The sequence below is a fragment of the Watersipora subatra genome, chromosome 11 (assembly GCF_963576615.1).
Source record: "Watersipora subatra chromosome 11, tzWatSuba1.1, whole genome shotgun sequence".
In the NCBI taxonomy this organism is placed as follows: Eukaryota; Metazoa; Bryozoa; class Gymnolaemata; order Cheilostomatida; family Watersiporidae; genus Watersipora; species Watersipora subatra.
Genome location: NC_088718.1, coordinates 35,115,332 through 35,131,114, shown reverse-complemented (window position 1 = coordinate 35,131,114; position 15,783 = coordinate 35,115,332). Strand labels below are relative to the sequence as shown.

Below are 15,783 nucleotides of genomic sequence, written 5' to 3'. Positions count from 1 at the left end.
TTGGCTACATATACGGACAATGGTAACACACAAACCCAGCTAACATCAGTGGTATTACAGCAACTATTAAGGGAGTCTGAAAGAAACTCTCAAAACATCTTAAATCGTCTCTGGCTTAGTTATAGGCAATGGTAGCATACAGTTTTGATGTTGCCTGGACCCTAAATAAAGTATATTAGCAAGCAAATATCATATTCATATTATGTATAAATTAATCACATATTCGGGAAGAGTTGACGATTGCACACACACACACACGCTCATTTGACACGCAAGCGCGCACACATACGTACACACCAGGGATCGCTAAACATATTATGGAAATGTTTACTTTTCCATTTCCATAAACATAAATATTTCCATAATTTTTATGGAAATCGATATGGAAATTTTATTTTAGAAATATGGAAATGTTATGGAAATGGAAAAAATATGGAAATGAATTATGGAAATGTTATGGAAATGGAAAAAAATATGGAAATGATTTATGGAAATGTTATGGAAATAGAAATAATATGGAAAGGAATTATGGAAATATTATGGAAATAGAAATAATATGGAAATAAATTATGGAAATGTTATGGAAATGGAAATAATATGGAAATGAATTATGGAAATTTTATGGAAATGGAAATAATATGGAAATGAATTATGGAAATGTTATGGAAATGGAAATAATATGGAAATAAATTATGGAAATGTTATGGAAATGGAAATAATATGGAAATAAATTATGGAAATGTTATGGAAATGGAAATCATATGGAAATGAATTATGGAAATGTTATGGAAATAGAAATAATATGGAAATAGATTATGGAAATGTTATGGAAATGGAAATAATATGAAAATGAATTATGGAAATGTTATGGAAATGGAAATTGTGACAAACACGTAATCCCTGCCACTACATCATTGCAGTTTATATACAAGTCTTGATAGACAGTTCCCTTTTTTCATTCAAGGTACTTTTTGTATCACTGGCTAATCAGATAAAAAACTGGGCTTGGCAATAATTTGTAACTCTTTCGAATATTGACATAATATCCAACAATATTTAGGAAAATTTAAGGTATTCTACATTAGCTCTGAGGTTTTGTTAGACCTCCTTATAGTTGATTCAGTTGCTATGCAAGCTCATAGCTTATCTATGTAGCCTTATCAGCACTGTCTACTACCAGGGACTGTTCTTCTCTGGCAAGATGAAGTTAGTAAAGTTTACCTAAATCTTAGTATTGTATCTGATAAGTTTAAACTGTGAAAAGTTCAAATAATTGACAATGGGAGATAATTATCGCAAAAACACTTTTTGTCCATACAGCAAAAAGTTGTTCTAATGTTTATCAAACAGCACCATTACCTAATGAGCTTGGTTCATCGTTGTAAACTGACCTTTGTAACACAAACAGAAAAAGCTTTGTAAGTTGACCTGGTGTGAAAAAGTAAGAATTATGTTCATCATCATGAATTAGTTTTTGCTCATGCGTATAAGCCTTTTTTGACAATGTTGCCAGAAGCAAACTTTAAAAAACTTTTGATTTTAAAAATTAGAATTTTGAAATAAACTGGTTTGCAAATTGATTTAGGTGGCCCTTGGTGTAGCTATAGATATAGAAACATTGTTTATTGATTATATATAGAACATATAATCAATGTCTTTCAGGCCACTAAGCTAATAAGTCCTAAATTTATTTTAAATGAACAAAAAAATTAAAAACTAAACTTCTTTTTCTCTGACATCTTTACTATTTTCAATATTGTTGTTAGATTGTTATTAATACCAGTACGCTGACAGTCTCGTGGGTTGATCAGTCTGTAGATTAGTGAAAGTGTTAAAGTGTCGATCTACCAAGCTGAATATTATGAGTTTGAGTGCTACTGAAGGTGATGCTTTAATCTAACCAGTAACTATGGCTTTCAGCAGGCAAACGGAGATCACTCATATTATAATATAAATTGTACAGCTGTTAACTTCATTCATCCTAACAAACCATTATTTTTTGGAAGATCTCACATATTTTTCTTTTGAATACATCAAGCTCTATCGGTTATTGCTTGAATAGAGCTTATACTCCAAGAACTTCCTGAGCCTGGAACAGCTGCCACCAGATGTATTTCAACCTCCGAGGGTTTAGCACTCGTCTTATTTGCCTTCAATATAAGACTGCAGTTGATATCATTACTAACTTCCTGGTCCTTGCTTAGCGCATTCTGTACCACAGGAATTACTCTACCAAAATGTTAAAGTATTAAATAATTATTTTCATTTTTTCATAAAAACTCTGCCTATATTAACTTTAGAAATCACTATAAACTATTATCCTGGCAGTCTAGAGTGCTGTGGGAAATTGTCAGGTGTGCCTATAAAGTCCAAATAATAACTATCTAAATTGGAAAGTAGCGAATCAGACTCTATCGACATAACTTCAATAAACCAAACCCTAGGTAACTGCAAATAGGATTATTTAGTTTAGTAAAACAGTTTTTTTCAGTTGGACCAGCCTAAAATTTTGTTTTATCAAACAGCATTGTTGTGAGAAAATTTGGTTTTAGCTAAGTTAAATCAATTTTTAATTTTTGTAATTCTTTAAAACATACTTGTAAACCGTACCTGAAATTTTAACTACATAATTGGTATATGTCTTCTATTTGACCTACACTAAACAAATTAATTATCTTGGAAACAAAATGCTATTAGTAAAGAAATGCATTTGACAAGTTTAGTTGTCGAGTTCTTTCTATGATGAGCCATGTCTGCCTGCCAGCAGCCTAGGTTGGAAGCCCAAAAAATAGTGCAGCATAAAGGATTCAAACCCACATCGATGGACTTTTCTACCTGGAACACTACTACCTGCGCCAATTATTTACGTTCCATGTTTTAGAAAATCTGTTTTGTGAAGGATTTGGATTGGCGGTAAGAGAACACAGTAAAACAAAAACCCTCTAAGTGTATGTATATGACAACAACTTTTGATTACACAAACTGTTTAAACCAAGTTTATTTGGGATGCTTCGACACTGTTTTTCAATTTTTATTAAATTGTTTTAGCTATCGACTAGTTCACGGATATGAGTAGAACTAAGATAATGTTCATTGTCCCTTGTTCTACAATAAATATTTTCCAGACATGTTCTTATGTTTAACCTTCAAAGCTCAGCTTCAAGAATCTAAAATGATCCTACAACTCATCTCACTAGACTTGAAAATTCAGACAAGCTTTGATATAACAGTCACAGGGTAAGCCTGCTTGCCACCACAACTCACTGCAGTAATTAGGTTGTGGATCTAAGGCTACTTAGGTTTAATTCTCTGTACTTCCACATCTCTATGCTAATATCAAATGTTATACTTACAATTCTTCTTTTAAATTCTGCCAATTTTACAATTTTTTAATTCTATGTACCACCATGTCTATTTACTAATATTCAATGTTACGCTTACAATTTTTTAATTCTATGTACCACCATGTCTATTTACTAATATTCAATGTTACGCTTACAGTTTTTTAATTCTATGAACCACCATGTCTATTTATTAATATTCAATGTTACGCTTACAATTTTTTAATTCTATGTATCACCATGTCTATTTACTAATATTTAATGTTATGCTTACAAGTTTTTGGTCTCAGGTCGTGTTGATAAAAACATGCAAGATGAGGCTTCAGAATATACATGAGTAAGAAACTTACAAAGAGACTGGTCCAGTTTCCAGCTGCAGCATAATCTATATTCAACCTGTATAACTTAATTTCTCTGTGCAATCTTACAGTAACCTGCCAGTAGAATGTGACCACTTGGCACCCTATCATTAGTAAAGCAACCAGCACCTGACCTGCGGTTAACCTTCAAATAAACAAAAACAAATATCTCATTAATAGAAGTATTTTATAGATGGTTCATGCTTAGATTACTCTATGAGTAGTAACACAATGATGATACGACTCCAAGGATAGCTTTATAATACTCAGGCGACTCCAGCGGCGCATGTTCTAATACAGTGTACTACAGATACAGAGAATAATGTAAAAACATTTTACTTGTGCAAAATGACAAACTCTGTATGAAACTCAGTGTATTCTGTTCTACTTATTCTTATCTACCCACCACCTGTTTGTAACTTCAAATGACAAGCCTAATCAGTAAGCTAATCAGTAAGCTAATCAATAAGCTAATCAATAAGCTAATCAATAAGCTAATCAATAAGCTAATTAATAAGCTAATCAATAAGCTAATCAATAAGCTAATCAATAAGCTAATCAATAAGCTAATCAATAAGCTAATCAATAAGCTAATCAGTAAGCTAATCAATAAGCTAATTAATAAGCTAATCAATAAGCTAATCAATAAGCTAATCAATAAGCTAATCAATAAGCTAATCAGTAAGCTAATCAATAAGCTAATCAATAAGCTAATCAATAAGCTAATCAATAAGCTAATTAATAAGCTAATTAATAAGCTAATCAATAAGCTATCACGAGTCAAAAGTAAACTCCATAGTTAAAGATGGATTTCCACCAAATTTTACTCCATTTTATTAGAATCGGCATTTTTCTGCCATTTGCGAGTATTTTTTACGTTTGAGGTGATCTGACTGGCAGAATGTTTCAAGATTAAAGTCAACAAAACTTCATCACTGTCAAAATGCTCAGATCAAACTAAACTGTGATTACGATGTCTATTATAGCTGCAAATAGACGACAGAATTGAGACTAAACATAAAAAAATTGTGCCTACAACTATGACGGATGAAACAGAATTAGGTTAAGTCGCAATTGTTAAAAGACTCACAGCAATGCAAATCAAGGAATTAACAACAAAGACAAATTTATGCTTTCATGTGACTAAAGGTGCCACTACGATACCAGAGAAGACTAACCAATTCGCAGTTCCAAGAGTTTTTGTTGGATAACTCCATGAAATTTTGGGAGACGCAGCATCATCTTTACCAGGATCAATACCACTCGTGTATACATTGATCACACAGAGGGAGTAGTGATGGGGGAGGCAGGTGTTTCCTGTTCCTCATCCTTTGAAAACAGCTTTCCAGTCAACCTCACAATGCTCTGCAACAATGTCATGTATAAGAAAACTGATCGCAAGCAATTTTAGCAAAAGGAAAGAATACAGTTAGTCCTTGTTTAATGAATGTCATTTGTTACAAAAAACTTGCCGAAGAATGAACTCGTTGTTAAATAGGTTATATCATTATGTCATCATTAAGTCTCTGTTACTTTTTCCTTTTACATTGATTATAACCTTATCTACTGTTTTGGTAGTATCTTATTAAAGTAATATTTATTATTTTAATCATAAATTACAAGACTTTAAAAAGTTAAGTTAGTTGTGTATGCTCCAGCTTGACCTTGTCAAAGATAATATAAGCATATAATATGATAATATATATTGAAACTAAGGACAACTTGATATTTATGCAGTAACAGCGTAAAAAGTATGCAATTTTGTACCAATTTGACACAATTTACTCCAGTAGTCTAATACATTCTGAACTGGAAAATGGTGTAGGTTAAGCGACTACTAAACACTTGGGTTAGACTGGAACAAAGGCTATAATACTTAACCGCTGGTTTTCATTTCAAGTTCAATTGTTTCTATGACTGGCTACTATAGCTACTGTTGTTTTTTCATGCTCCCAGCTGTTCATGCTCTTAATAAAGAAGATAAAATCAATGTTTCACTACTATTCCTACTAGGTAAATTCCAGATAGCGCTGCTGAGCAGATCTCTGGTGTTGTGAATAATCAAGATAATCCTAAGATTTTAAGCAAGCGGTGATAATGCGAAGAGCTAAATTTTTATAGTAAATGTAAAGCACATAGGTTTTAATAATGAACAACATCGTAACAATGAAGATTTAATTTATTTATAAGAACTATTAATACAATCTGCTAAGTGGAGTACTACAGTGGACTACACCAACATTATTATGTATTAAAAATACTTAAGTTTGCATTAGAGCTTTTAGCATGCTTTTCAGTAAGTCTCAAGCAAGCCTTAATTTATCTTCAGCACTATTGCTGTAACTAATAGTATTAGTGACTTAATGATTAATTATTATTAAGCAAAGAATTTAGCAAGATTTATTGTCAAAGATCGACTTCCTATCTACATCATTGAAAAGCTTGGTTCCCAAAATTTGCTCTCAGTGTTAGATCGTCACTATTAGCTGTTTAGTAGAAAGACATTTACCAATAAGTTACTACCCAAACTCTGCAATTCTGAAGTGGACAAGCAGAAGTGTTTACTTACGGACCATTGCTATATGTATTGCTATTGTACTTTAGACTACCGGGCCAGTAATACATCAGACCCCTACATGGCTTTAACCAATGATACCCTTTATTAATAAAAGTTGGTCATTTCAGAGCAGATGCCTACATTACCTCTATACTCCAGAAAATCGTAATGCTGAAAAAATTCAAGAGGCTATACAGAATTTCTTAGACAACTGGTCATTGCCATTGCGAAACTTGAGTGCAAAGACCACTGACAACACTAGTAACATGGTGAAAGATTTTAGACTTCCCATGATCCCTCGGATGCATTGATTTGGCCATTGTTTGCACCTTGCCATCAGTGGTGCTCTTAAGGATGAAAAGGCTGCCAAAGTGATTGGTAAATGTCGAAAGATGTCCAGCTATCTTACACAAAGTTTCCATCAAAAATCAAATCTACGAAAAGCTCAAGAACTAAAAGTGCCTCAAAAAGCTATGGTGTCTGATTATGAGACCAGGTGGAGTGCTAAATACCAGATGCTAGACCGAATATTGCAGCAAGAATTAGTCATAAGGCGAGTGATATCCAACTGATTACAAACATACACATCTTGTGTTGACCTGGCAAGACGGAATGCTGCCGAAAGATATCCGTGCTGCTCTAGTTCCTTTGGTACGATTTACAGATTTACTTTCAGGTTAGGAAAAAAAATTTAGTGTAACTACACTGCTTGTAAAATAACTATTATTATGTCTTAATACATCTACTACATCAAGTCGAAGACTGCAAGCCCTATAATATGTTGATAACAGTTGTCACAGTCATCTGTATGACAATGAAATAGATTTGCTTTATTGTTGAAACTGAAACCCCTGTGTCAATGGTGTTGCCTTTATTCAAGTCACTGAAAGACATTCTTCAGTTTGTCGACAAAGACTCAAGAGTTTACTTACAAAATGCGAGCATGTATCATTGACGACATAAATAGGTGGTATAACCCAGAGTCAGAAGAATTCAGTGATGATGTGCAGTGAGCGCTTAATCTATCATGCTACTTGGATCCAAGGTTCAAAAGTGCTTATGTTTCTGATAAGAATGGCATCAGCAAACTGGTAACCAGTAGCTGAATATACCAGTTATTTTAGCGACCCAAATAACGGGTGTGAGAATTAAACTCACCTCCTACACAAAGTAGGGACAATGGTGTAGTGGTTAAATGTGATGAATGCGAGTTAGTCCATACACACAAGCGCATAAAGCTTAGTAGTTTTTTGCCTTTGCCTAGACCTGCTGAAACTGAGAATCTTTCTATAGCTCAGAAATTTGAAAACGAGATACTGTGGTGTGAAACAGGTAATCTGCTACATTGAGATAGTGACATATTGCAATGGTAGGGTGCTAATGCTCGCGTGTTTCCTATGCTAAGTCAATTGTCAAAACGCTATCTTTGTGCGCGGGCAACATGGGTTGTCAGTGAAAGAATATTGTCAGTGAGTGAACGTATTGTTATAAAAACATGCACCATCCTCAACCCAGAGCGAGTGAACACGTTAAAATTTTTGCATTAATATTTGAAGATAAAGCATTTGAGCATTAGCACTCCATCAACATTTGTAGCATTTCTATAAAGGCAGGTATACGTAGTCTATGCTGTTGGTTTGTATTTCCGTATGGCCGAATACATTCTATGTAGTCGGTTTTATATCACCCTTACTGTTAGTGTGTGGTTTTTCACGATCAGATATGGGCTATGCTGCCAGTCTTAAACATCTATTACTGTTGGTTTGTACTTCTAATTAAATATTTGTTTGTAATAAAATCGAGAATCGAATTGAAGATTGCATACTTGTAAAAATTAAATCGAAATAAATTTAGTGGGAAGCGCCTAGCTCTTTATTAGACTACCACCAGACTACTACTAAACTAACAGTAATAATAACAAACAAAAATTACCATACAGTACTAGAGAGGGAAACTCCCGCACACACGGTGTCTGTAACGAAAGCCATCTATCAATCAAACTGTCGTTCTTTAGACAGGCATGTCACATCGGTCAAGCGCCCTGACCCAAAACGTTGTTTGAACAATAGAAAGCCTAAGGAAGTGAAGTTCCATGAAGCGGGGATTTAGCTAATTTAATTAGTTATAATCTAACTAAAACTACTGATCATAGAATCAGTCTTGGGAAACATAAAGGGAAGAGAGTAAGATATGGCAAAGATTCATGGAAGAAAAAAGAATTGAGAAAAAGAAGGAAGCCACAGAAATATAAATGCTAATAGAGTGATACAATGAGCGGGTGAGGGACAAGAGTATAAGAGATAGATAACAAGTAGAGAAAGCAGGAAAAGCAAGCAATTAGGAAAAAGCAAAAAGGTGAGGAGACGGACAAGGAAAAGTGAGAGTGAAGTGCGAGAGTGAAGTGTTAGAGATGAAGGATATATATTAGTTCTTGTTCTATAAGAGTGAATTTAACTACAAATTGAATTTACATGTATTCATCGATCTGTCATATGCAAAGAATTGAACACAGAAAGCTTTCTCATTTGTCTGAACAGGCTTGTTCATTTTCAGTTTCATTAAGCCAGGTGATCAAGCATGACTTCTGATTGACACAGCTCATATTTTGCTTCAAACAATTTTTATAATTATTTTTCAGCTACCTCTAACTAACTTTAGGTGCCATGGGCCTATGCCATTCCATGTGCTGTCTTTGACTTCTATTATGTTTACTATTGAATTTGTATGTAGAGTTTCATCTATCAAATCACGCTTGAGGTTTCTGATATAAGGTGATTTCTAAAGCCAATATTGTCAGAGTAGCTTTTTATATTTTAATTTCTACTGCTAAACTCAAGAACATTTTGTCAAAGGTCCTCACATGGGAAAAAATATCACTCAGCAGTTTACCTATGTGGGATAGTCACAGCAGATAACTTAGCATGGCAGCATACAGACTACAGTAAACAAATAAACAATATCTTTCCCTCCCTCTTACTGAGCAGCTTTGAAGCGTTGAATATCATGCAAAACAGCTCCAATTATTATACTCATTTTGACTATAGCAACAAGTAAAGCACTATATTTTGTCACAACCTATGAATTAGATGCAGTAACAGCTCAATACAACAGCTATAAACTATGTTACTTTTCAAAGTTCAGCACCTAGAGCCAAGTGGAAGGGAGAAGTTCATAAATTTGAGAGGATACTATATGGTATTGGATGTAAGGTTTAAAATAGTGTTGGATTTTTTTGAACTCATAGTAAACTGCAAGGGTAACTGAGGAAAAATGCCGACCATTGTTTTTAAGACACTTTAATGATGACATATCCAAAAAGCTACAGAAAACGGTATAAGCGAGTTAAATATCACCGCTGTACCTAGCATGCGTAAATTCGAAAAAAACCTACATTGATTCTAAGCAATGCTAACGACTAGGTTGATCGATTACGTACTAATTTTGACCAAGCTACTTTTACAAGCAATCTAGCAGTTATGCTTCATTCAAAATTTGCAACACATTGAAAATCAAAAAATCTTATTCAAAAATATAGAAATATCAAAAAGATACCCGCTAGTCAAGCGTTGATCTCCTCACGAGCCTCTAAATTGGCGAATGAATCCGTAACTCCCTTCCTGTACTCCCATGGATTGAACTCAAAACCCTTGGAATGTCAACCACGTGACTTTTACGCTGATAGCGATATGTAATGCATGCGCCATATCGGAGAGTTAATTGTGTACTAGTCACGTACGTAAACATGCTGTGAAAAATGACAGAAACGTATGCGTTGAATGGTTACTTTCCAATTGAGTGTAAATAAAAACTTCTCGTACACAGCGTTTATAGTGCCCTGATAAAAAAAAACCTATTTATAACTTATGGAGTAGGACATGATAAGTGGGCGTAAAATAGTTTTGTTGACCATATTATTCATGCAAGCTGTTGTATTACAGATGCATAAACCCAGAAAATGATATATTCATGCATATCACAACTGTTTCATTATATTACAGATTATAACACAGATTCATAAACCTTAATGGAAGAACGTAGCACATGAAGTATTTCGATAAAAACACATATGCTGCCATACCGAAAACTATTTTCAATGTTAAAGTGATAATAGCTCATGAATGTATGATAGGTATGATACAGTATCTGTAAAAGATGGAATAAACTACTGCAACAACTATATAGAAATTAAAAACAGTGGTAATAGTGGATAATCAAAATAATGCAAACAAGGAAATGCAGGAATTAGTGTAATCAGATGATTAAACCTATACATATATGTTACAGAAACTGCGTAAAAGGAGATTTGTATATTGTTGGATATTGAGCCAATGTGCATCAGAGATTTTTAGAACTAAATTAGATTAGAAATAGCAGTACTATAACATTTACAGGCAAATATTACTGTTGATTGCATTGTTACTGACCTTTAACAAGTAGCGTTGTTAATATTTTACCTGTCTGATGAACGCACCAATCCTCTAATTATTGGTAGCTTGAGTAGAGTATAGATATGTTGTTACTGGATACGTGACTAATGTTACCTACATGTATAACAGATATTTTGACATCTGAAATCATTGTGGGCTCCAAAAACTGATCAACTTCTGGAGTAGCCTGTATCATGAGAATTTTGTCTTGAGCAGTAACATTACCTGTCTTACCAGCATCTGATTCTGCAACACGGTTTCCGATAAGTTTGCAAAAGGTAGCCTTAAACTGAGTAACAGTAGGATTATTATTCGAAACACCTAAACAAAAGCATCAATTATAATCATTACATAAAATCAACAAAGATTAACATCTTTTTCACATAAAACATGGTACAACAATACAGCTATGATAAACATGGACAACAATACAGCTATGATCGTGACTACAGCTGAAAGCTATAGTCATGATCCAGAAAATATAATAGGTCAAAATGCTACCACATTGCTATGTAAAATGAAGATGTGGCAATTTTCACTGAAAGTCATTCACACACACCTTAGGAATAACGGTTAATGAAAATTCTTTTTATTAAGCATTTAAATGAATTGCATACATGAGTTTATTTCAACAAAAATGCCAACAAAAAATTGCAGACGTACTGCAAAGAAGTACGAATCATTACCACATATGCATTACTTAAAAAATTCGCATCAAATTATTCTGCTAAGCTGCAGACATATTCATAAGCACTCGCTGTGGCAGCTGCAGCTGTTTTGTGTGCTGTTTGAGGTGTCTGAAAGAAATTTAGATATACCTACTTAAAATTAAACAACCTAGCAGCACTGTGCTTGACAAAATTGTTTTGAATTGAATCATTGAAAAGTACCAATCAACGTTGAAAAAAACCTGTAAATGACTGGGCAGTGTAAACAGTGTGGGCGCAGCATCTAGTTTCAGTCGAACATTTTGGCTTGTTCTGTTAAAGCATGGATCATTGAAATATTTGCTGCGAACAAGTGCCCAGAGATCAGACTTAGTCACTCTTCTGCAGTTGTGATACTATTGTAAATAACGAGAGTTCTCAGTTACTTTGTTTGGAAATCTAAAAAGTAAAATAAAGCTGTAGTAGTTAGTTAGCAACAGAAGTAATAACAATAGTATTATTACTCTTATCTCCTTACTGCTAGCTAGCTACATGTATATATAGGTACAACAATCTATATATATATATATATATATATTTCTCAAAATTGGTCATATGCGTATTCATGTATTTTTCGTTTTGATTGTCCAGCTGTAGCAATTATTTTAGCATTACGTCCACACGTTATGATGCCCTTGTTAGGAAATTTCGATCTAAGGCGTTATCATATTCGATATACCGTAACCAAACGATAATTATTTTAGCAGTGCGCCCAAACGTTAAAATGACCCTGTTAAGATTTTTTTGTTTGTAAGGTTCAATTACTATATATGGGGTCAAGGCCAATTCTTCTCACGCAGACATTTATACGAAGAGCTTTGACATTCTCTTTCTGTTCGGTCAGACAGAGGCAGTACAATATTTCATTTTTACATTTGCATCAGTATCGATTGTGTAGATGTTTTTGTAGGGTTTTGTGTAGTTAAAGTAAACTAAAAGAAAAAATAAAACAACTATGAAAGGGCTTAGATGTAAATGTGAAATAATTAGCAAGTAATAGCTAAATTAAGTCTGTTTTGCTATGATTACAATAAAATATGATTTGGTAATGATACAATTTATACAAACTGAGAAAACAAAATAAAAATTCTGAATATGATGAATTAACAAAAACAATGCTTGCATAGAAGTGTGTGCTTGTGTGTGTGTATAAAAAAGGTTACTGTTCCACCAAAAGCTATCCATCAAAACTTTGAATACAACGATACTGGTAATAAAATAGTCTTTGCACAGAAAATTGATTTGTATTTAACATATAACAATATTTGCCATTCTAACTTTCAAACTACATATTATGAGAAAAGTGTTTTGTGTAATTGAAATAATTTAAAATAAAATAAAAACAACTGTAAAGGTTTTTAAACTTTGTCAAGCAACTGTAACTTTCAAACTTCATATCATGAGAAAAATGTTTTGAGCAGGTCAAATAAATTAAAAAAATAAAGCAACTATAAAAGAGCTTAGATATAAATGTAATATAATTAGCAAGTAATAGTTGAATTAAGTTGGTTTTGCTATGATTACAATAAAAAATCATTCGATGATTCAGTAATGGTATAATTAATACGAACTGAGAAAACAAAATATAAATCTTGAATATGTTGAACTAATATTAACTATTCTTGCATAGAAGTGTGTGTATATAAAACAGATTACTGTTTTATCACAAGCAATCCATCAAAACCTTTTTCATGATATGCACTCTGAAGGTTAGAATGGCAAATGTTGGTATATGTTAAATACAAATCAATGTTCTGAACACAGACTTTTTTATTACCCGGGCAATGCCGGGTAGCACAGTCAGTAAACAATACTATAGGCACTACAATCAGTTTTTTAAAATAATTATTTAGAATTAACGCGATGGATTGTAGTTCCTAAATATTACAATAATAAAAACTTCGAAGTTAAAGAATAAAACAAACTTCATGCTAAAGGAGGACAAAGTTCACTTACTAGCCCATAACTTCATCTAATCACTGACTACATGTATATAAATGTGGCTGCATCAAGACAGTTTGTTGACATACCTTCCAATAGCTTTTATTTTTATGAACACAATAATAATGTCACAACAAAACTTAAGCTTCACTGATGTTGGGCATAAGGAACACTGCAAAAAGGAATAACAATTCTCAGGTTGATAAGTTGGCAGTTGTCAGTCGTGAATTAGTGCTCACAAGCTTGATTTATTTTGCTGTTTATGTGATCAGTGGGGTGATCAGAAGAAATGCTTTCATACAAAACATCATAAGCGTAAGAAGATGGCCATCTACAGCCATCTCCTTTCTTGATGGACCCTGATGATCAGACTCAGAGTTACAGAGTCTGAGTGAGTATGAGTTGGCTGAAACATATGACATCTCCATTGTTGCTACTTGCGTTACCTTCTGATGTGAAATATGGTCTTTCAGCTTCCATGAACACCACCCAAGGAGCCTGTATAAACAATGTTAAAATGGAATAGATTGAGAAACAGGACTTTGTGAGTAACTTACATTGATAATATCTTAAAGTGAGAAACATAGGCCCTCATGATTATATTTATAAAACAATAGAGTGAGGACCCCAGGCTGTGTGCGTGCGTGTACAGATGGTAACCAGATACTAAATTTACCCTTAACTGATAACCACATTCCAACTTGAAATATAACTGTTAACTACCTTCCAACCAATAACCACACTCTACATAATATGAATAGCGTTCCTTTTTTGTTCGATTATCATATGCTGTTCTGTTTAAAGGCATTCATAAGACTGCGATAAATGTTGGTTTATAGCAATTTCTTTTCAGTTTCCCTATTAGGCAAAAATTAAAGTCGTACCCAATTTTAACTGATTTTATCAGAAAGTATAGATATTATTCTACCATTTAATATTTGAAATGGTCTGATTGCTCGGAAGTTTCAAGAGCAAAATTGATAAAACTTTGTTGCGGTTAAAACGCTTAGAAGAAAAACCATGAAACCTTTATTTGAATGTCATGCCGCTTTATTTTTTAACCCTTCTTTCAGAGTGGTGCTTTATTAAAAGGTGGCATTTAAATAAAGGTTATCGTTGTATTTTGTCATCGTGTAAACTTAGTTCATCGGGGGCTTTGCATCAGCAACGTTCTCAGTTGCTACAACCACGAGAAACTGGTTAGTACATAAAAATTATCTAGGCGCATCTCTGTAAAGAACATGTTTGAATATATGGCGAAACCAACTGCGTCCCTAAAAGAGTAATATCCAGTGCGCTCTTGGGTTACCATCTGCCCGTTATACAATTTCTTGCCTTACAAATTGGAACATGATGGTTTTTTGTTTTCGTCATACAAATTCAATGAGAAGTTTGCTCAAACTTCAAAATTGGCAGTCGGTGTGCTTTTTATGTCGAAATGACAGAGACGCAGATACATTTTCTCCGAAAACCTCCCAATGCCTAAAAGACATGATGACTGATTTTTCTCAGTGCAGGATTCTTCATGTGAAAAGTGATAATATTTTTCCTTTAGTTGTAGCAAAGTTGAGGTTATGATCTCTTCAAACAGAAGGTCAGGGTCAAACAACTTCCTTTAGCCTGCTAACAAAAATGCGCTTCATTACGTATCCCATTTATTTTTAAGTGTACAGCTGACCTGCTGTGATTCTACGGTAAAAGTTTTTACACTGAAATGCTTTTTTCTTGGTTGTTTATTGCTTAGTAACTCTGGCTATTTGGTTCCTTCAATTTTTTAATCAACAGCTCGGTGTTGTTGCCAAGGGGTCTCTGCAGTTCTGGAAAATGTGGAACCAATTCTGTGTTCACAATCAGTTTGCTTGCCCTAAAGGTGAAGTACTACCTAGGAGTTTTAATGTGGGCTATATCAAACACGTACTGAAAAAATGTACTCAAACAGGGTTACTCCATAGCTCAAGTTGTGTGTCTCAGCAGTGTTGGTGTCATTTGAAAGGTTTCCGTAATTAACAAGAACTTTTGCGCGGATGGGTAGGCCCATGCGTACATAAGTTCTCAGACATAGTAGTTGCAGCATCACAGATTTGGGCCTTCTGGTGGATGTCAATGATGTGTAAAGATCACAGGTGTCAATGTATAGATCCGCCTTGTTTTATATTCCTTCCTGTATGTTTGTATGTTTTGTGATGTCTCGACCATGCTAACACTCACCGGAAGGCTTGCAGTGTATTTTATCACCCGGGATGCGTTGGGATCCAATGTTCAGTTTCAAGCTTCACACTTATCACTCGCCATCCTCACTTATCACTTGATGACATCACTAGTTCAAACCTAAGTTCACTAGAGAGTAAGAAGCGATGTTTTCAATCTTTTCTAAAATCCATTCTACACACATATATACAAATGACATATGTATATATAGAAATACAATTGGTATAGCAATTGGTATTGGAT

At 33.8% G+C, this 15,783-nt stretch overlaps 1 protein-coding gene across 1 annotated transcript in view; it reads right to left on the bottom strand.

The window, feature by feature from the left end:
• Positions 1-2,033: 2,033 nt before the first annotated feature.
• Positions 2,034-15,783, bottom strand: part of LOC137408001 (uncharacterized) — a 76,401-nt gene continuing 62,651 nt past the window's right edge. The window contains exons 22-24 of the mRNA XM_068094391.1: positions 13,634-13,738; positions 10,803-11,005; positions 2,034-2,210 (exon numbers count right to left, since the gene is read on the bottom strand). Of these exons, the coding sequence (XP_067950492.1) occupies positions 2,034-2,210; positions 10,803-11,005; positions 13,634-13,738 (485 nt within the window). The remainder of the gene's footprint in view (positions 2,211-10,802; positions 11,006-13,633; positions 13,739-15,783) is intronic.